General features: G+C 28.5%; 7 protein-coding genes across 11 annotated transcripts; 3 read left to right on the forward strand and 4 right to left on the reverse strand.

Annotated features, from left to right (window-relative positions):
• Positions 1-675: 675 nt before the first annotated feature.
• On the forward strand, positions 676-1,658 carry CUTA (cutA divalent cation tolerance homolog). Its single transcript, XM_033331084.2, has 6 exons — positions 676-904; positions 988-1,047; positions 1,132-1,177; positions 1,246-1,295; positions 1,371-1,413; positions 1,497-1,658. Exons 1-6 carry the CDS (start codon positions 741-743, stop codon positions 1,569-1,571), a joined length of 438 nt encoding a protein of 145 aa, XP_033186975.1. The 5' UTR covers positions 676-740; the 3' UTR covers positions 1,572-1,658.
• Positions 1,472-5,489, reverse strand: UHRF1 (ubiquitin-like with PHD and ring finger domains 1). Its single transcript, XM_033331083.2, has 8 exons — positions 5,212-5,489; positions 4,271-4,872; positions 3,839-4,193; positions 3,590-3,769; positions 3,355-3,511; positions 3,095-3,293; positions 2,593-3,021; positions 1,472-2,520 (listed from the first exon to the last, which is right to left on the reverse strand). The coding sequence occupies exons 1-8, from the start codon at positions 5,293-5,295 to the stop codon at positions 2,301-2,303; spliced, it is 2,226 nt and encodes a 741-aa protein (XP_033186974.1). The 5' UTR covers positions 5,296-5,489; the 3' UTR covers positions 1,472-2,300.
• A 1,543-nt stretch (positions 5,490-7,032) lies between these two features.
• Crk (Crk proto-oncogene, adaptor protein) lies at positions 7,033-9,747 on the reverse strand. Of its 2 annotated transcripts, none has more exons than XM_033330967.2 (4): positions 9,487-9,747; positions 9,035-9,215; positions 8,298-8,653; positions 7,033-8,120 (listed from the first exon to the last, which is right to left on the reverse strand). In XM_033330967.2, exons 2-4 carry the CDS (start codon positions 9,067-9,069, stop codon positions 7,654-7,656), a joined length of 858 nt encoding a protein of 285 aa, XP_033186858.1. In that variant the 5' UTR covers positions 9,070-9,215; positions 9,487-9,747; the 3' UTR covers positions 7,033-7,653. The 2 variants fall into 2 exon arrangements, with proteins under 2 accessions (XP_033186858.1, XP_033186859.1); XM_033330968.2 differs by lacking the exon at positions 9,487-9,747 and adding an exon at positions 9,332-9,471.
• A 223-nt stretch (positions 9,748-9,970) lies between these two features.
• On the reverse strand, positions 9,971-13,009 carry AMPKalpha (AMP-activated protein kinase alpha subunit). The gene is made up of 10 exons (XM_033330962.2): positions 12,833-13,009; positions 12,326-12,439; positions 12,074-12,215; positions 11,764-12,002; positions 11,470-11,676; positions 11,295-11,400; positions 10,855-11,189; positions 10,584-10,747; positions 10,351-10,510; positions 9,971-10,269 (listed from the first exon to the last, which is right to left on the reverse strand). Exons 2-10 carry the CDS (start codon positions 12,426-12,428, stop codon positions 10,178-10,180), a joined length of 1,548 nt encoding a protein of 515 aa, XP_033186853.1. The 5' UTR covers positions 12,429-12,439; positions 12,833-13,009; the 3' UTR covers positions 9,971-10,177.
• Positions 13,010-13,437: 428 nt separating this feature from the next.
• On the forward strand, positions 13,438-18,851 carry colt (carnitine/acylcarnitine carrier protein colt, mitochondrial). 3 transcript variants are annotated; one of them, XM_033330965.2, is made up of 6 exons: positions 13,440-13,662; positions 14,034-14,122; positions 14,577-14,691; positions 14,800-15,114; positions 18,044-18,217; positions 18,331-18,851. In XM_033330965.2, exons 3-6 carry the CDS (start codon positions 14,592-14,594, stop codon positions 18,516-18,518), a joined length of 777 nt encoding a protein of 258 aa, XP_033186856.1. In that variant the 5' UTR covers positions 13,440-13,662; positions 14,034-14,122; positions 14,577-14,591; the 3' UTR covers positions 18,519-18,851. The 3 variants fall into 3 exon arrangements, with proteins under 3 accessions (XP_033186855.1, XP_033186856.1, XP_076479690.1); XM_033330964.2 differs by lacking the exon at positions 14,034-14,122 and having other exon boundaries at positions 13,438-13,662; XM_076623575.1 differs by lacking the exon at positions 14,034-14,122 and having other exon boundaries at positions 14,559-14,691.
• LOC117155221 (uncharacterized) lies at positions 15,132-17,742 on the reverse strand. The gene is made up of 6 exons (XM_033330958.2): positions 17,632-17,742; positions 17,330-17,461; positions 17,137-17,274; positions 16,248-17,071; positions 15,628-16,177; positions 15,132-15,555 (listed from the first exon to the last, which is right to left on the reverse strand). The coding sequence occupies exons 1-6, from the start codon at positions 17,665-17,667 to the stop codon at positions 15,382-15,384; spliced, it is 1,854 nt and encodes a 617-aa protein (XP_033186849.1). The 5' UTR covers positions 17,668-17,742; the 3' UTR covers positions 15,132-15,381.
• Positions 18,852-19,103: 252 nt separating the features above from the next.
• Gmppa (GDP-mannose pyrophosphorylase A) lies at positions 19,104-21,224 on the forward strand. Of its 2 annotated transcripts, none has more exons than XM_033330963.2 (5): positions 19,104-19,289; positions 19,453-20,029; positions 20,104-20,380; positions 20,466-20,730; positions 20,803-21,224. In XM_033330963.2, the coding sequence occupies exons 1-5, from the start codon at positions 19,247-19,249 to the stop codon at positions 20,901-20,903; spliced, it is 1,263 nt and encodes a 420-aa protein (XP_033186854.1). In that variant the 5' UTR covers positions 19,104-19,246; the 3' UTR covers positions 20,904-21,224. The 2 variants fall into 2 exon arrangements, with proteins under 2 accessions (XP_033186854.1, XP_076479689.1); XM_076623574.1 differs by having other exon boundaries at positions 19,119-19,289; positions 19,383-20,029; positions 20,803-21,221.
• The last annotated feature ends 75 nt before the right edge of the window (positions 21,225-21,299 follow it).

A 21,299-nucleotide genomic window follows, 5' to 3' on the forward strand; every position in this document is an offset into this window, starting at 1 on the left:
AAATATAAGATGTACAAATACTATCACAGTATGTATCTTTCGTTAGTACACCATTTTGTCTGTTTTGAAAGATTGAAGAAATTTCTTTGTATAAAATTTTAACTTGACTGCATTCTTTGAATTATTTTTTACTGAATTGTATTCCTCTCTTATTAGAAAATTTCTTAAGTTTGAGAAAAATAAGAAAGAATCATTACTGATATAATAATGATAATAATAACATAATGCCATGATAATAATAATGATAACAATGACATAATAACGTAATAGTAACAACATACTAAAAATTTCTTAAAACGTTATAAGCCCTCTATTCGATTAAAACGAAAACACAATTGAAAGAATATAAAGAATCAAAGGATCGCAGCAGGGTTAAATGCGGTTTTTTCGAAACTATACTTTTTAATCTGATACTCAGTAATGTTCGAGAATAATCATTAGATAAATTTCAAATTTTTACACATTATTTCTTATAAAGTTACTTACAAAGTAGCATATGATTTTTATGATATTTTAATTTGTTAAATCTTTGTAAGCCTGATTATTTAAAAATTGATTCCTTTTAATAATAAATGTTTTCGATAAAAAACCGTCATTTCCTTAGTTCTTTAAATAATTTATTTCTGAAAACTGATTAATCGATCTCAAACAGCGATTCGAGAATGTACCCTAAGTTGGTACTTCTGAAGCAATCTTCAAGTTAGTGAAAAAAGTACCGGTTCCACAAAAATTGGATACAAATGTCACTTGTATTGTGCAAACCGATTTTTGGAATAATTACGCTCTTTTGTTTCGCTAGAGGTGTTCCTGCTACTACTTATAGAAACATGAGCGATCTCGCTGGAGTTCATTCTGTTGCATACGTAACAGTTCCAACACAAGAAGTCGCTAAAAAATTGTCTCAGTAAGGATCGATATAACCTATTGAAAATTAATTCTCTAAAAAATAAAAATTATTACTTTAATTAATCTATACTTAATTTATAGTGGCTTGGTGAAGAATAAATTAGCCGCTTGCGTTAATATTATACCAGGGCTTACATCGGTGTAAGTATAATGTATGTACTGTTCATTGTGCATGCAGACTAAAATATTTTAATTTCATTTAGAAATATTATTTATATATTATAGATATGAATGGAAAAATGAAATTAATGAAGATAATGAACTTCTACTGGTAAGAAGCAAAAAAGTAATGTTAGTAGGTTAAAGTTATTGATACACACTTTATATACTTTATTTTAGATGATAAAAACTAGGACTGATACTGTAAATGCCCTAACAAAATATGTAATGTAAGTACATATTTTGATATTTTTGAATTATTATATACATACGATTAAAATTAATTTTGAACTGGCTTTGAACAGGGAGAACCATCCATATGAAGTTTGTGAAGTAATCTCATTACCTGTAAGTATTGTTTAATTATATTTTAACATAGGATATGTACTCTAATATAATGCAGATGAAAGTTGAACAATGTTTTATTATAGATTCAAAATGGAAGTCACAAATATCTCCAATGGATAAGCGAGATAGTTCCACCTATCAATCAAAGAGAGCAATAAAATAACTTTTCTTCTATATCCATATTTAAAAGGATTCTAATGTCATATATTATAATAAAAACATTTATTTACTTTGTTATAAAATAACATGAATTGTTTTATGAATTTTTCACTACCATGAAAAGTTATGTTATGCTAATTAGAAAAAACAATACAATTAACAAAAATGCAAACTAGAATCATTACAGTTGATTTAAATTTGGACACATCGGTAGACGCGTATAGATGTACAAATAAATGATCAAACATTTATAGTGTATAGTCAATTGTATAAATCTTATACTACATACAAATATAAAACTCGAAACTGTATAAAACAAAAATCAATATAAAAATAAGTACTACAATAACTATGTATATTTTCATTTCTTGAACGTTTCTCTCTTTCTGAAAGAAAATTCATTCTTTTTTTTATCTTATTAGTATTGGCAGTCAATTTATTAATGCAAATATTATAATAACAATATTAATTGTTATATTTATTAATGTAAATGTTGTAATAATAAAATTGTTATTGTAGTGAATCATGACAATAAATTTTGTATACTAACAAAAATTTTTTATACTATCAGAATGTGTTGTCCACCCTATAAGTATGTATTATAACAAAATCACTAATACATTTTATTCGTGAACCATAAATTGTATCTAAAATATTATTTAATGGAATCTAGGTGTGTATGTAGATTCGTATTTGAAATATAAGTATTATTTTACTAAAAATTAATGTTATCTGCCACCTTCATATCCTGGATAAAGCGATAACAGAGCAGATGATAAACATTGATTAACTTCCATTTTATAATTTTTGTCTAATAAATAACGACATGACGGGCAATATTGGACACCCGACGAAAAAGCACGTTTTAAACAATTAAGACAAATATTATGTGTGCACGGAATCGTGACAGGATTATAAACAAGTTCCAAGCAACAGGGACATGTGAATCTGCAATTTAAAAATTATAAAAATTTGAAAATATAACAAATATATTTACTAAAAACTTGATGAGTAACATACCTTTCTGAAACTTGTTGTAAAAATGCAGTTTTTCCATCTGGTAAAGCCTTACGACATTCATCCCATAATTTTATATTTGCTTGATCTTCTTCAATATGTTTCACTACTTCACTTTCTAATTCATAACTCTCAAGTTTCTTTTTCTTCTTTGGTGGTTCTTTTTTCGAAGAGGTAGAATTTTCTTCTTCCATTAGTATATTTCGCTTTTTATTTTTCTTATTAGTTTTATTTATTTTATTTTTTGCCATTGCTTCCAAGTATCCATCTGGATACATTGGTTTTAAACCAAGAGCCTCTATACGTGCTTTACCCTCTTCGGTCCATGGTGCAGCTGCTGGATCATCTCTCCTTAATAAATATCTCCATACGCGAAATCCGCTTTTGCCTGTATCTGGATAATACTTTACTACCTTATATATGCCATCATATCTAAAATAAAAATATTTTTGCAAAAACTAAATATTAGAACATATAAAAATAACAATAATGATTATTATTATACCTGTTGCCCTCTTCTGGTGCATATTTGCTATGTTTAGCGAGTTTGAAATTTCTGACAACTCTTACAGGTATACCACCTCTCCAATCTTCAGCTGTAGCACCGGTTGTCGCATTGAGCTTTGCATTGCAATTTAGAGCCAATGCTTTATTCATTCGAGTCAACATCTGATCGCAACTTTGTTCAGCTGTTCTTTTATTTCCTTTATAAATATAACAAATTAATTGAGTCATAACAAATTTATTTATAATTAAATATTCTACCTGATAGGTCCCTGCCTCCAGAGCCAGTATAAATAAACTCATCACCGTTATCAATATCATCCTCGTAACCTCCAGATAATACAATAGAATACGCACAATCTGTTTCTCTCCCATGAATTCCAGCTATATGTGGTCTATGCACTCCAACTTCAGACACCTATCATTTACATATCCTTGATTTATTTATATACACAAAAGTTATTAAAATTAAAGATTATTTAAAAATTTCAATTACCTGTACTCTGTACATCCAACACATTCCAACTTCTACTCCTGGAATAGGTCCACGATGATTAGGTGGAACTATACTGCACTCTTTTGTCCTTCCTACACATGCCATTCCTTTACCCCAATCTCTCTTACTACTATTGTTTTCATTCGTTTTTTTTTTCGTTTGTTTAAGTTTATCACCTGCCTTTAAAAAATAATGATTTATAAATTTTATAAATATTACAAAATAAAGTATTATTAAGTGGTAATTAACCTTCACAATTTCATTTTCATCATTTTTACATTCTGGGCAATACCAGTAATCTTCTTCAGGTATAGATGTTAATGGAGGATTCAAACAACTTAAATGATATGCGGAATTACACTCATCGCATAAGAGAAGATTGTGTTCATCTTCTTTCCCAGCACAGACTCTACAACCACATTCTCTGCATTCCTTGTTAGGATTGTCCAAACATGCATCACAATAAGCTTGTATACGTCTTCGTTTACCACTACTGACCATATGTTGTTCATCTTCAGGATTTCTGTCTGTAAGAAATTTTGGTTCTTCTATGGCAAAAATCTCTCCTTTAGGATTTACTTTCCGATTCTCAAGTGGTTGGTCCCTATTTAAATAGATACACATATTTTAATCATACATTATACCAACTTAAACTGAATATTTGAATTATACAATACTTACTTTCCAATATGCAATATCCCAATAAGTTCTTGTACCCTCTTCTTTTTATCTATTTTCAATATTGTAAAATCATACCATAATCCTGTTACTTTGGGATCATCAACATTGTGATTGATCATCACTTTTTGACCTATTTTTAAGCTATCAAATTTTAATAAACGCCTTGCACGTGGTCTTACTGATGACTCAGGTACATTGAAAGCTGGAGCTTTATCATCAAATTCCCACTGCATATTATAAATAATATTATCATCTCTTTTAAAGATTTTTAATATTATTGCCTCAAACCAAGCTCCATAAGTTTGATCAAGACAATCTACCGCATCTCCAACCTTATAATATAAACTTTCTGCTTCAGACAACTTTTCTTCTTTGCTAGAATTATCTACAATTTCTTCTTTAATAATAGAACTAGAAGTAACTTTAGTACTCGAAGTAGCTTGGCTTTCTACTTCATTGATTTGTATTTTAACCATTAATTGAATTACATCATTCAAATTAACATTATAATCATATAGCTTATAACCATTTTCTAATTGTTTCCCACGGAAGAATAACCGTTGTAAATCCACTTTTACATTCAATTCCTTTTCAATCTTACGCTGCAAAATAATATTTTTATAAATGAAAGATTTTACAAAATGTTATTAAATAAGTATACGAATACTTCAAATAGATAGAATTATATAAATATAGAAATACTATACTCTAAATAGACAATTTCTTTTTATTCACACATTATTATTATTAAATAATTGTAACTAACATTAAATAAATGTTTTTAATAAAATAATGGAATATTTAATAAAGTCAGATTTTTTTACTTCAAGAATGTCAGCATTAAACGTAAATATCAGAGATAAAATCACAACTTTCACGAAAGATAAAAAAATTGTATTTTTTATCTGAAATTAGTACTTCCTATACTACATTTATTTTACCTTAAACTCTTCCACTTCCGTCAATTTGGAGATGGTTAATATTGCCTCCTGTTTACCATCCATTGTTCTCACTTTAACGTACATTTTAATATGTTTATTCAGTCAAAAATTTTCAAAAAATGCGTTATCTTGTGCCTAGTTCTTTAACACAACGATCAACGTGTGCAAAATCAAAAAAAAATCAAAAATCATTAACATTCATAGAAGTGCAAATAAACCAACAGTGACTGTCATCAGTCGTGAGTAACTTCAACACTTGTTGGCATTTACTACTGAGAAATTTGGCGGGAACAGACCGTGGGTATATATGGCGGAAAAAGAGATAGAACAATAAAGCAATCACATTCAGGTATATACGTCGTTGTCATTGGTCATTTCCATTAAAACAAAAAAATGAGCCAATCAGACAATTTGCTTTTATAAAATTTATCAGCTGTAAAAAATTTTATTATATTTGTTTATATTTTATTTTGTAAATTCTAAATCTTAAATAATATTGTGTACCATATTAAGATAGTAATAAATAGGTTTAAAATGAATACTATTGAATATCTATGATAGAAATATGTAAAAATATTAATTAAATTGTCCAATATATATTTAACATAATAAATCTATACAAACATTTATTTTTTAATTTTTTATTTATTGTACTCTTAGTTTCTACATATTTTAAAAATTAAAATATATATCATATAAAAGTGTTACAAATATGAGTATAAAAATTTGCACGGTCTTAATGCTTACTTTATCAATATGCATGCAATTATATGAATAAGTATATTTTAATTCCTCCGTTATTCACATCTATTGACGAAGCTAATTGAAATATATAATCTTTCGGTGCAGTTGGTTGTTAACAATTTAAAATTGTACTATTTATGTGAAATTTAATAAATTATACATCTTATAAAAAACCGAAAAACCAAAAAAAAAAGGGTTAAATTGAAAATTAATAGCTTGTAATTATTTAGGAACTGGTAAATTAGCCACAGTCCTAATTCTGAAACTAACTTTTCAAATGTATACCTAGACAGTTCCTTGTACAATTCATATACAATGGTGATCAATTTGATAAGAAATTTTTATACATAAAGAAATATATATAACTACATATTAATATCAAGCTTTCTATGTGTAAATAAAATCTCTAATCCAAATTAGATTTTTTTGAAAATACGATATAATTATAAACACTGAGGGTTGTATACAAATTATACAATTTTTGTACTATCTTAATTACTAAATCTTCATTAGTAAAGATTTAAAATGAAAGTACCTTTTCGGATTCATAAAAAAGAAACAATTCCAATCGTAAATTGTACCTCTGAAAATACAAAAAATTGCAATCCTGTTCTCACACAGCTATACATAACGTACATACAACTTACACATAATTATATTTAATTAATTATATTTATTTAATTAATTTATTAATTACACGATTAATACGCATCATTGTGAGCAGAACTCTAAAGTTTCCAGTTTTTTCTCATATAAAAATATCGGAAAACGATTGAAGTTTACGATAAAATTACAATTTTTACAAATATAATATAATATGTAAATATATATTAAAATGTATTTATACATACATAACTATATTTCTATACTAATTTCTAAAATTGAACAAAAGTTTTTCGAATAAATTGAGGAAATTATTAGTCTTACAAAAATTCAGGACATATTTCACTTATATATACTAATATATAATTTACAATAACTCATATATGACTGTTGTTACGATAAAACTAATATGTATATGTATATATAGCGTAAAGCGGAACTTTAAAGTTGCTACTATTTTTACAAAACTAAATGTTCTTGCAATTTGTATAATTACATATTAACAAGTAATTTGCATAACTTACAATCATGACAATATAATACCATTCATGTATAAACGTAAATTCACAGATTCTGCTCTCTTAAAAGAGTTACTAATCAATTAGAACTTATATAATTACATAGTAATATATAATTAGCGTAATTTATATATAATTACAATTGTAATATGGTTAACAGCTCCATCATTAAATAGAATATTCTAGTAGAAAATGTTGCTCCATCTGTGGCACAACCTATGGCTAAGCAGCACAATATGTATGTACCGGTACAAAACTTAAATGAAAAGAATGTTTTTATAACTTTTGAATCGATATTAATCAGTAATCGTACATGATTATTTATTATTTTATGACTAGAAAAGTTAAACGAGTTGTAAAAATATTCACATAAATTTTGTATATTTAAAGTATTATATAATTAATAAAAACGTCACAAAATTGACGTTATGTTTGAAGTTACAAATTGTATACAGAATTTTAAAATAGACTGATTTCATGTACCAGTACACAGAATAGCTGCTAATGTAAACTTAAACTGCCAATGTAGAATTTTCCAAGTCAATTTCTTTTATTCATCACACCTGGAAGACTTCCATTAAATTTCCTGATTGTCTTCTCCAGTCTCATTATCTACAAACTCAACATGTGTGAATGGAAAATGGCCAACCTTGCCATGCAATTCACCTTCCCACTGACCATTTATATTAGTCTTTGTTACTTTTATCACATCTCCAACTTCTAATTTTAAAGCAGTTTTATCATATGCGTTTGGTACCCTTGCTTGTTTCACTTTTGCAAAAGCAGGCAATGTTCTTTGAATATTTGATCTGCGGGTAGTCCCTTGACCACTTTCTGGATAAGACATTTGACAAGCAGAAACCGAATTAGAATTTGTAGTTGAACTTCCGCCACTTTCTGGGCATGAATTATTCTCAATCACAGAGTGATTGTCTTCTTCATACTTCTGAACATATGGTACTGGAACTGAACCAGTTTGACCAAGGCTATTTCTAGCAGTCCACCATTGTTCTTCATCTTTTGATATAATTGTAAGAATTTCTCCTAAAAATAACATTATTGAATTTATACAAAATATAAAAACTTACAATTTTAAAAATTGCATTGCTTAATCAAATTATTAATTGCAATCAACTAAAAATATAAGAGACATTATATGTTAACCAGTCACTTTCAAAGTAATACTTAAAATATTTAAAATAAAAATTAAAACCTACGAACCTTTCCTAAACGGTAAATCATCAGGATCATTGCCTTCAAAATCATATTTTGCTATTACCCTCTGTGTCTTTTTAGATGCAGGCCTGATCAGTGGTGTTGTATCCAAATAATGTAATTTGTAAAAAGCCAAAAGGTTGGGAATATCAGGAAACGTTTGATCTCCGATCCGATAACGTATTTGATCACCCTGCTGAATTTTATTTATAATATAATGGCTAACCTTGTTGTCTTCTCGTACACATAGAACAAAATCTCCATGTATCGATGTGCTGTCACGAACTAAGAATACGCCGCCTACTTTTTCACCCATGAGTAAATCCGAGGCATCTTGTCGTGACATTGCACCAAAATACCAACTAAAAAAGACACCACAATAAAAAGATAATTAATCCCACAAAAGATTCAAATTTAAGGTTCTGCACATCAAGTATCATAAATTTATAAAAACAAGCATACATATACATATTAGTAAATAAGAATACAATACAATATACATATCAACAACCAAAATATTAAAAAATACAAATATTACTTTAAATAACATTCGCTTATCTTAAATACATCAAATTATTTATAATATAATTTTCATAAGAGGTTATTACAAATTTGTTCAACATCAGTTAAATAAAACTTTAAAGGTTAATCGTTGATGCAACATCATATTTATTACTTTATTAGACGACGTCAATTGATTTCATGACGCATAACAGCAAGACCAAAATCATTTCTTTATTTACCTGTACTTGTCATATTGATTGAAAGCAGCAGCCATTGTTTTAGCAAGTAATCGGTATTAATTCCAGCAACAGGGCCTTGATGGCGCAACGAAGAGCGCCCCTGTCCGAGTCGGAGGAGGCCCGGGTTCAAGTCCCCTGAATACAGGTCCCCAAGTCCTCCCTCTCTCTTTCTCTATAAATCCTGCAATATAAAAACATTGTTCTTAGAGTGTTTTCAAACATTAGGCTCTTTCAATGCAGCGTATTTAAAAAGCCATGTTTCTAAATCAAAAGAACATCCTTTAAGTTCGTCCGTACATATAACATATATGATATATTATAATATATTTGAAAAACTTTCGTTCTCGACCTCGCCGATGAACTCGAGTAATAGAATCACTTGTCAATGGGTTTCGTGTGAAGTTGTGTATCTGTTTCAACAACTGCAAACATGTTTGAAGTAAAACCCTTACTTCTTCTAATTTCGTGTTCTTAGGCTTCACCTCACGTCGAATATCGTCAGTGGTACTCTTTTTGCCCAATTTGTCTACTGAGATTGCGCAAAAGTGCAACTTCCTTTCATGCGTGAACCAATAGCAGACGAATAATATTTCGAATTTGCACCTTCGTTAACGCTACAAACAGCATATTCCACTTAAATCTGTGACATAAAAACAGAAATAATAATGATCAGGCCGAAGTTTCTTGGATTGTGAGTATGTGGCGAGTAGAGTGGGAACTTCCGAGAATCTTGAGAAACTCGTCCCTAGCGCTTTCTGTCGTCTCAATGGAGGAACTAAAATCTTCCGTTTAAAAAAATATATATGTATTTTGTTTTTTCCAATTTACCAATAGTATGTACAAAGATATCGATATATTTTTAAAAATAAAAATACCGCTTTCTCTTTGATTTTTTTTTACAGAATATTAAAATGGTTAGGTTTAAAGAAATATTACTTGATTTTCTACAGATTTATTACACTCTTCCCCTCCTTGCATTCAATTTTTTTTATGAAACTGATATTATTTTCCTAAAATATTCCTTCCTAAATGTTCCCTTTATCCTATGAACTGCACTGATACACGTTGTGTAAAGTACAACGAGAAGTAAAACGCATTATTAACATAATTCTGAAAAATGATGACTCATATTGTACAGCAAATTTATCGAGCTAACTGCGTGATTAATGCTGCGCACATTTCGAAGAATTCCATTGTATGATGACCTGTCGCTTGAGGTGGTGGAAGTGTAGGATCTAAAACAGTTATATTTACAATAAAATATATTGAGATAAATCATCAATTAAAAATCATTAGCGTTGACTCAAATTCTTCACCTCGTCCAATATCTTCTTCTTCATTTGATAAAGATTTAAAATCCAATAAATAACTTTTGTAATCAACTTGATAAAGTTGTAACGACATCTTACTATATCTATCTGTTAATTCACTCTTTTGGCGTACTCTAACGCTGTAAGCATTTATGATTTTCCATTCCTAAAAATATATATGTATTATTATATATATTAAATTTGTTACTTTATAGATTAGTTTATAAGAAAAGTCTTACGAAATTGAGAGCTTTCATAGCTCGATAGACTTCATTCATAATGTCGTTTGGTTTAGACTGTGAACGGATTCCTAAATGCCATTTAGCCCGTTTTACTGGCGTACCACGAGCGCCTTGTATCGAGGACGATGTACTTCCTTGAGAACTTTGTCTTTCTCGAAACGCTGACATGTACAAAAAGTATATCAAATATCGTTTTCATAAACTCTGTGATGAAAACAATAACAAATTTTTTAAATTCTAAAGATACAGCATTAGTTTATCTTCTTACGTGCTATTCTCTCTGGATGTGGTCTCAAAGGACTGCTACTGGTATCATTGGGGCTAAAAGCAACAGGAGGTGGACTAGAAGCTACATAGAAATCTTTTAATTCAGCTTTAGCAGCCTCGTCTGCAATTCTTTTATTATCTATTATTAAGTGATAGGCAATTGCCAGTTGATCGTGAGGGTCTCCACCTAATAATGCAGAATGGACTTCTGCTTCTTTCACATTGAATTTTTCGCAAACTTCGTTTACTGCGTCTATATCAATTACAGAAGCGTCTTGTTCAACAGGCGACGGGAATAAATATGAAGGTAAATCCTTCTGGAACCATTCGTGTTTCCTAAATTAAAAATATTTGTAATTATTTCAAACTGTATCAAAGAAATGTTTAAAATTTTTAAATTTATAAGTAATGCATAATACATATAATAAAAATTGAATATACTTGATATCTTCAATGGTTGCTCTTTTCATAGGATCCACTTGTAACATGTGACATAAAAGACTTACAACACTTTTATTCAGGTACTCTGGGATGGGAAAAACTCCAGCTGAAACAAATATTTGAAATTTTATATGAATCATTAAAATCAAAGGTTATACAGATTGTTATTACTTACATTTAATTTTACGGAAAAGTGTTGGTACATGTTCATCATCAAATGGTAAAGTGCCACAAAGTAAAGCATAAAGTATTATTCCACAAGACCATATATCGACTTCAGGACCAGCATATAATTTACCAGAAATTACTTCTGGCGCTGCATAATTAGGGGAGCCACAAGAAGTACGTAAAAATTCTCCATCCATCATCATGTTTGACAAACCTATAATTTGATAAATTATTAGATTATTTGAATAATATCATTCAATCAATAAACTTTGTTAGTAAGATCTTGACTATATCCAAATACCGAAATCTGCTATTTTTACATGTAGATTGTGATCTAACAATAGATTCTCTGGCTTTAAGTCACGATGAACTATCATATGCCTGTGACAATAATCAACACCAGAAATAATCTGTTGGAAGAATCTTCGTGCCTCATATTCCTTTAGTTTGCCATGTTTTACAATATAGTCAAACAACTCTCCACCTGATACATATTCCATTATCATAAATATATCGGTGGGTGAGCTTATAACTTGATATCTAAATTGTAACAAAAAATTGATATATTCTATATTAATTGATATTTTATAGAGCATGCTACTAATACTTACAATTTAATAATGTGAGGATGTCTGAAAAGTTTCAGATTTTGTATCTCTCTTCTAATCTTTCCAACCACATCTAAACTTTTAATTTTTTGACGATTCAAAATTTTCACAGCAACTTTATGTTTTGTTAAGACATGTTCTCCAACTATGAAAAACATAAATTATAAGCATTTTGTATGCTGTGGTATTACTTAATATAAAAAGTAATAAAAGCAATAAAAGTAATAAAGGTTTATTTATAGAAGATTTACGTACTTTTTACTTTACCAAATGTCCCAACACCTAATGTTTGACCAAGTGTATAATGGCCAATCTTAACAATTGGCTGTGGTTGATTAGATGGAATTTTCTCAGACATTGTTGTTAGTTCTATAATATGTAACAAACATCACCAGTCAAATACAAAATATAATGTTAATAAAATTAGATTAGTTAGACTAAATGTGAATTCTTACAATGACAATAACTTTAAGCAAAATACAATCATAAGTTGCAGCTCAAAAATATATAAATTTATGTAGAAACAATGAAGTTAAAATGTCGATAATTACTGGCACTTTATTACAATTGCTTATTTACATTACACAAATCCAAGAAATTGTTTAACATTTAATGCAAGGTCAAATAGAATGCTAAATTACCAGCATTAAGATGTGATAGGAATAAAATAGCTACATTGAGAAATATGAAGATAAAAATACTTAAAATAATAAAATAAACTCTGTCATAAATATTATAAACTAGATGATTAACTTTAATCACCTGATATTATTTACATGTTCTGACACATTATTTCGAAGATACCACTACACAGACATTTAACAGGATATGTTAAATCATTTATCACAAAATTCAAAGATTAGAAAGCTAGTGATAAATTTTATATTGATATTTTTGATTCATAGGAAAATTGAGCCTTCATAATGCTAAAATATCTTATGTTCAGTAAGTATACGTATATAGCGCTATCACGAATTAATCTGGCGGCATATATAAAATTTCTTTTCAAATCTGTTATACGAAATATATAGAGTATATATATAATTTTTTAAATTCATTACCCAATTGTTTAACCACATAAAAGATATTTTAATTTGATTCATTTTTAAATATGCATATGAATAACATTATACAATTTTTCAAATATATTTCTTAATTTTTTAATTATACCAAAAGATCATTTCAATTTCATTTATTTTTAAACTTTAATTTTATATTTCTTTTTTTATTTTATAATTAATTTATCGAAAATAAAAGTTAATATTTACTTTAATAGAGATAGTCATTATTGTGAATAATTATTGTTTATGCAATTATAGGTGTCAATTTTAGGAATTAATATATTAATTAATGCTGTTACTTTATTCGAACATCATGTTTCTCTTTTTAACAAGACTCGAGGTTGGATTTTAGAACCGCCTAAGAGATAATATTGATCTTTGTACTCTTTATTTTATTTCGAAGTAAAATTTACCAATCACGTTATCATTAAAATGTCAGAAAATGAGATAAGCCTTCTTAAATATTTTCTAAGTGGAGGATTCGGCGGAATATGCACCATCGTGGTGGGTCATCCCCTAGACACGATAAAAGTAAGGTTACATTAATTAATATAAAAAATAATGAATTATTTATATAACAACAACAATGTTTATAAACAATAACAAATTATAGCAATAAATATGTATATAAACAAAGCAGTATAAATTTTATAATTTGTACAAATAAAACAAACATTTGTTTTCATTGTTGAAGTGTAACAGAATTTGATATATAAAACATTCAAGTAGAAAGTATAATTTCTTAAATCATTTTTAACCTGCTAATATTTTTTATAATATTAAAAAATTGAATTAAAATGCATTTTAAAAATTTTTGTATATAATACAGTATAAATAGAAATTTGGGGTAGAATAGTTATTCTATAAAATTAAATGTAAAAGATAATCCCCCAATTTTTCAGCTATACCTAGTCTAATTATAAGTAGGATTATTAAATCCTACTTAGGAATAAACTGTTTTTCTCTGAAGAGGACTGGCTCGATATGTTAGGTAAAAGAAACACAATATGTGCTGATTAGATTTTGTAAATAACTTTTTATTTAAGAATCTACTTTTTTATTGTCTTCTTTTTATTTTTTGTCCTTCTATTCTTTTAAATTTTTATGTTAATCAATTATCTATGATTATAATTGTGGTTCATTATTTTAAATATTTTATATTTTGATAAAGACATAAAATATTTTCATATATAATAAAAAAATTAGGATCCATGGGAATTATTGTAATTTTTTTATTGTGATGAAAAATAATTAAATTAAAAGAGAAGGTATATGGTTCAATTATATTATACCAAAAATAAATAATTAATGAAATTAATGTTTTCCATACATTCTTTCTATTTATCAAAATTGCTTGTACTGACATTTTTTTGTTTTCCTTTCAATTATTGTTAATAATATTCTATACCAAAGTAAGTGTTTGGAAGGGACATTATTGTTAATAGGTCCGCCTTCAAACTATGCCCCTACCAGGTCCAAATGAAGCAGTATTGTATAATGGAACAATTGATTGTGCTAAGAAAACAATCACGAGAGAAGGAATACGTGGACTATATAAGGGTTGGTAGATAGTTTGTACCTTAAACATGTATAAATATATCCTATTAATTCTTTCTTCTTATTAAAAAATATTTGCTCATTAGATTATCTACAATATTTTTCTTTTAGGTATGGGTGCACCTTTATGTGGTGTAGCTCCAATATTTGCCATAAGTTTTTATGGATTTGGACTTGGCAAGCAATTGATAAAGAGATCTGACAATGTTGAACTGTCTCCTTTGCAACTATTCTATGCTGGTGCTTTTAGTGGCATCTTTACAACTGTTATAATGGCTCCTGGTGAAAGAATAAAATGTCTTTTACAAATACAACAGGGTGATGCAAAACCCAGATATAATGGCCCTATTGATTGTACAAAGCAACTTTATAAGAACGGAGGAATTACGAATATTTTTAAAGGTACCTGTGCTACTCTTTTGAGAGGTATGTAATATCAAAAATGTTCTTTTTTATTTTATTTTTATAATAATTTAAATATAGAGACTATGAAATTGTCAATTGCTACTCTTTTTTATTGTGAATTTCCTTAAGTCTTATATATCTAGCTTATATCTATACACAGTGTTATTATACAACTATGATAAATTTAGAAAGCAGAATTATCTTATAAAGACGAAAAATTGAACTGTCTAATTTTGTTCCTTGTTTTTTATACACATATATTAATTGTAAATTAAAAACATATATTAGCTAACTGATGATATTATCTTCATAATTATTTCTTCCCAATGTAGACTTCTTTAAATACCTTCTCCTCAAGGTTCTACATTGCAAACCACCTTTGCGTAATGCATGAAAAACTCCCCAATTTTTCAGCTTCTTGGGAGTTGAGCATCTTGGTGCTATTTCTCGTAACCTGTTTACCTTTTTTTTCAATCAAATTATAATTATTGTGTGGTTAAAAATAGCTTTAAACAATAGCTTCTTTATACTTACCAAGTAAGGATTCCATGTAATCATCGAACAAGTACAATCCCATGGATTGCTATCTAATCTTACAATTGAAAATTGTGGTGGTTTATTTGGAATCCGAAGCATTTTGAAAAAGTCTATAGGTAGTGATGTCAGCTTATTCTTTGAAAGGATAATTTCTTTAAGTTGCTTCTGTTGTTGCACTCCAAATAAACCAGGTGGAATATATTCTAATTCATTATTTGATAGATCTATACGTTTAACATTTTGCAAACCATAAAATGCATCCATAGATATTTTACGAATATGACAAGAACTTAAATCAAGATCTACTAATTTGATTAAATCCACAAAAGCATCAAGATCGATACTTGAAATATTTCCACGAGCTCTTAATTTTAACAGCTCTGGCATTCCTTGAAATACAAAACGTTCCAACATTGGTATTTCTAAATTATACAGATATAAGGCTTGAAGCCGACATAATCCTAAGAAAGAATTTTTTTGTAGATATAATTTTGAATCTTCACCTCCCAAATAAAGTTCTAATGTTGTATTCATGATTTCAAAAGTACTGAAATCAGAAGATATTTATGTTAATTTCACATCTTATTATCATAAAAATATGTATGTAATTAAAATACCTTGGGAATATAGAATCCAAAGGATTCTTCCGAAAATCTGCAATCTTCAACATTGGGAAAGGGGGAAAAGATAGTTCTGATAAAAAAGTTAGATTATTCCCTCTTAAATCAAGATCTTCTAGCATTAATAAGCCAGCTAAATCTACACTCTTAAGTGTTAACAACTGATTACTTGCAAGTGACAATACTTTTAAATTTGGGGTGCCATAAAAACAAAATTCTGGGATGAACTTCAAACTATTTTTTTCTAGTGAGAGATGAACAAGATTATTCAAACCATCAAACATATGCCATGTTATATCTTTTAAATCACAATCATAAACTCTTAAGTGAGTTAAAGCTCCTAAACCAGTAAAAAGTCCAACAGTTTCTTGATAACCTTCCATTTCTTGTTTGTACACATCATAAGGAAGTATTTCCTTGTCATCGCTTTCTCCACTATTTTGTTGACTTAAAAATATCAGTCTGTGCCCTGTACTTTGGCTGATGTTATTTAGTAATTGTTTGTTATTATTTTCATCATTGGTAACTGTATTCATTGGTTTAACCACAAGATTAGCTTTATTTTTTTTCATTGGACTCAGGCTTGTCAATCTGACTCGTTCTAAATTTAGGTAAAGAAGATTTAATCCTAATGGATACAATGAATCAACTGATAAAATGATTCCTCCTTGTTTTCCTTGTTTAACATTCGAGCTTTTTTTTACAGATTCATAATCTATTCCTTGAATGTCTAAAGATATTAAATCTGTAAAACGTTGAAATGTTGTAGACTGTAGAAGAATCTCGAAGTTTCCCATACCAGATTCAAGAATTGTAAACACCTAAGACAAAGATACGTTATTTTCGAATAGCAAAAAATTACGCTGTTCAATTCTGTAACACCAACCTGAATGTCTGATGGGAGTTTATCCAATAGTTCTTCATAATCTTCGGCAACAGCGCAAATTGCAACATTTAAAAATTCGGGTATCATAGAGTGGTCCATGTTCAATCCAAATTCGAAATTGCATTCGTTAGTCAAGTTCTGTTGAGAAAAAAGATTATTAAATGTCAAAAAGAAAGTTAGCTAGTTTTCATACCTGATCTTGACTCGTTTTGATCCATCGATGCAAAGGTAAATCAATAAATTTCTGTACCTCACATGAACAGCCTGGTGGACATTTTACCTCCCAAACATCGCCAATATCGATTATTTGTCCAAAGCACTCATTCTAAACATACATTTATTTATTAATTTATCATTCAGCTAAATATACATGCAAAGTCACTCTTAAGAATCTCTATGTTACAATGAGAAATTACTAAATTTAAAAATATTATGAGAAAAATAATCTTTTTCTCTTACACTTCTTCATATTAAATAAAGAAAAGAGTTATATACCAGCAAAGTGAGGACAAGTATTAGAATAACCATCATAATTAGAATAAAATTTGAGTGTTGAAGAAAAGCAGATCTTAAAACCAATGATGGTACGCTGGTTTGAAGGAAACTGAATTTTGTTAATTGTTATCTATCTGCCTTGATGAGCCCTATCAAACAGGATGTTTGCTATCTAGCAACCTACACACACTATTCTTGCCTTATAATTATAAATAACGTTTCCACATAATGCTTTAATTATATACATTCAGGTGAAACTTGATCTTCCTTCAATCTCATAAATATCTTTTATAATATGTTTATTACTTGTTTACATGTAAAATTGTCTGAATCTGTAAGCTTTTATCTTATAAAGTCTTCCATACAGGTAATTTATATATCTTCTTAATCATTTTTTAAATTTAACATTTAGATGTTCCTGCTAGTGGAATGTACTTTATGACATATGAGTGTCTCAAAAAGTGGATGTCCTCTGAAGACGGCAAAACAGGAATATTACAAACAATTGTTGCTGGTGGTTTTGCTGGTATAGCAAATTGGATTGTTGGAATGCCACCTGATGTATTAAAAAGTCGTTTACAAAGTGGTATTTATTATAAATTTATTACAATTTATTATTAAATTCTAAGTAATGTTCACAAATCTGACTAACAACAAATTATGGAAGATATTAATTGAAGTTTTACATATCTTATTTAGCCCCAGATGGTACTTACAAAAACGGAATTCGGGACGTGTTCGTAGTTTTAATGAAAGAAGAGGGACCAAAAGCATTGTATAAAGGATGTGTACCAGTGATGCTTCGTGCATTTCCGGCAAATGCAGCATGTTTCCTTGGGTTTGAAGTTGCTATAAAGTTCTTGAATTGGCTACTACCTAATGCATAATTTAAAATTGTATAAAATATCTGCAGATAGTATTCCTACCACTGTTATATGTTGAATTGATAATATATTCGTAAAGTATTCTATCTTTAATGAAAGATATAATAATATATTTTTTTATAATAGCATTCACTTAATGATTTCATGATGAATTTGCAATGAACTGTTAATCTATTTTATCTTAGTCATTAATGCTATTATATAAGTTATTTTTTAAATATAGCTTATACACAATGTAATAATCTTTATCATCTTTTTATATTGTTGAATTTCTATTTTGTAATGTTTAATATATCTTTTTATAAGGGTAAATAAACAACGGATTTGAAGAATCAATTTTAATTTTGATCATCTTCTTTTCAATCTATTTTAAAGATACAAATTTTCAAATAATAGTTTCGTTTCATAAGAATTTAAAAAATCCGCAGAAGTAAACCATTTTTTCTATTACTGAGTAAGATTTTAAATTTCTCACCTTTAAGTAAAGTAAGAAATGATTGTTTATGTTTATCTAATGATCATACAAATTCTGTTTGATGTTTGCTTAAGTTAAGTTTACTACCGTATTATTTGTCAGAAAATTGTAATTCTTATCTTATCCTGCCCATTGAATTGGAATTTACAAACTGGAAATTTTGAAGGGTTCCTAAACCTATCAGTACATTAACTTTTTATCACTATAGCAAGAGAATTGTTTTAAGTTGTAATAAAGCTTCATATTGTTTATAAAGATGATATTAAAATCTGTTATATTAATTGGAGGCCCGTCAAAAGGTCTGTGTTTCGCATAAATGAATATTTCTAACATAGTTGTTATAAGCAGTATAAAAATATAACCTCAAATATGATTTTACTCATTTTTTACAGCATTGAATTAAATAATAAGTAAAAGAGAGTAATCCACAGGATATTTTAAATTCAAAAATATATTTTTTAGGTACTAGATTTAGGCCTCTTTCGTTAGATATACCAAAACCATTATTTCCTGTTGCTGGATTACCAGTAATACAGCACCATATAGAAGCATGTTCTAAAGTGGATAATCTTAGTGAAATATTAATAATTGGATCATACCTTGCAAGTGATCTGTCTCAATTTATTCAGGAAATGATAAGCATATATAAAATAAGCATTAGGTATCTTCAAGAATTTATTCCATTAGGAACAGCTGGTGGCTTATATCACTTTCGTGATCAAATACGTTCTGGTGGACCTACATATTTTTTTGTAATGAATGGTGATGTATGTGCTGACTTTTCTTTGCAAGAAATAGTAGATTATCATAAAGAGAAACAAGCATTGCTTACTATCATGGCCACTGAAGCAACTAGACAGCAATCATTGAATTTTGGATGTATGGTTCTTGACAAAGAAGGAAAGGTTGCTCATTATGTAGAGAAGCCATCGACATTTGTTTCCACTTTAATCAATTGTGGAATCTATCTTGCTTCCTTAGATATCTTTCAAACCATGGCTGATGTCTTTTATGCAAGACAAAATCAGGAAAGTTTTACGTAAGACACCTCAGAAGATTTTTTGGAAAGTTTTTTGTATTTAAGAATTTTGACTAAATACTGCTATTTTATAGGCAATTCAATGGTAATGGTAAAGATCCAGCTCATATATCACTAGAACAAGACATATTAATGCGTTTAGCTGGAACTGGTCGTTTATTTGCTTTACCTGTTCTAAAATGGTGGTCACAAGTTAAGACTGCAGGTTCTGCTATATATGCCAATCGTCACTATTTAGCTTTGTATAAAGCAAAACATCCAGACCGTCTTGCTTCTACAGTTAATGGAACTTTTCAGATTATTGGTGATATCTATATTCATCCTTCTGCTACTGTTCACGAAACAGCAGTGGTAAAAAACTCTTATAGATATTTGGTTCTTATAAAATCATAAAACATTAATTAAATATAAATTTCATGAAATATTTGATTTGTAGCTAGGTCCAAATGTAAGCATAGGCCCAAATGCTGTCATTGCCCGTGGTGTTAGAATAAGAGAGTCAATTATATTAGCCAATGCTCATATTCAGGCACATTCTATTGTATTGCACAGTATCGTTGGGAAAAGCAGCTATGTGGGAGAGTGGGCAAGGATAGAAGGAACACCATGTGATCCTAATCCTGACAAACCATTTGCGAAAATGGAAAACTTGCCCTTGTTTAACACTAATGGAAAATTGAATCCTTCTATAACAATCCTCGGTAAATAGTCTATTCATTGATTATTTACACAAGAAGATGAGTATGTATATATTTTTACTATTTATATTTTAGGCACGAGCGTACGTTTGGCAGCAGAGAAAATAGTGTTAAATTCGATTGTCTTACCGCACAAAGAACTGACTAGGAACTTTAAAAATGAAATTATTCTATAAGGTATATGCATACAATGCAAATCATAATATTTAAGAAAATATATCTCTGTTAACTAATTTATATGTGCAATATTTCGTTAACTTCTATTGTATGTTTGAAATTGCCAATTTATAAAATAGTGACTTTAATATAAAATCAGTTTTCCAAGAAACTGATACTGATGCACAATATACAGATTTATATAAGGTATTTATATGGATATAAATATTTTCTAATGATTTTGTTACACACAATTGTTAGTTTATATATTAATATATATAACGATATACCATGTACAATATGAAGAAAATAGACATTTTCGACACTTGTATATCCATTTTTCCATTTGTATTTTTGACTTATATTTGTAAACTCAACACCTTAATCACTAATAAGTTAATAATTAGTGAAGAATA

This window comes from Bombus vancouverensis, chromosome 12, assembly GCF_051014615.1.
Source record: "Bombus vancouverensis nearcticus chromosome 12, iyBomVanc1_principal, whole genome shotgun sequence".
Lineage (NCBI taxonomy): Eukaryota > Metazoa > Arthropoda > Insecta > Hymenoptera > Apidae > Bombus > Bombus vancouverensis.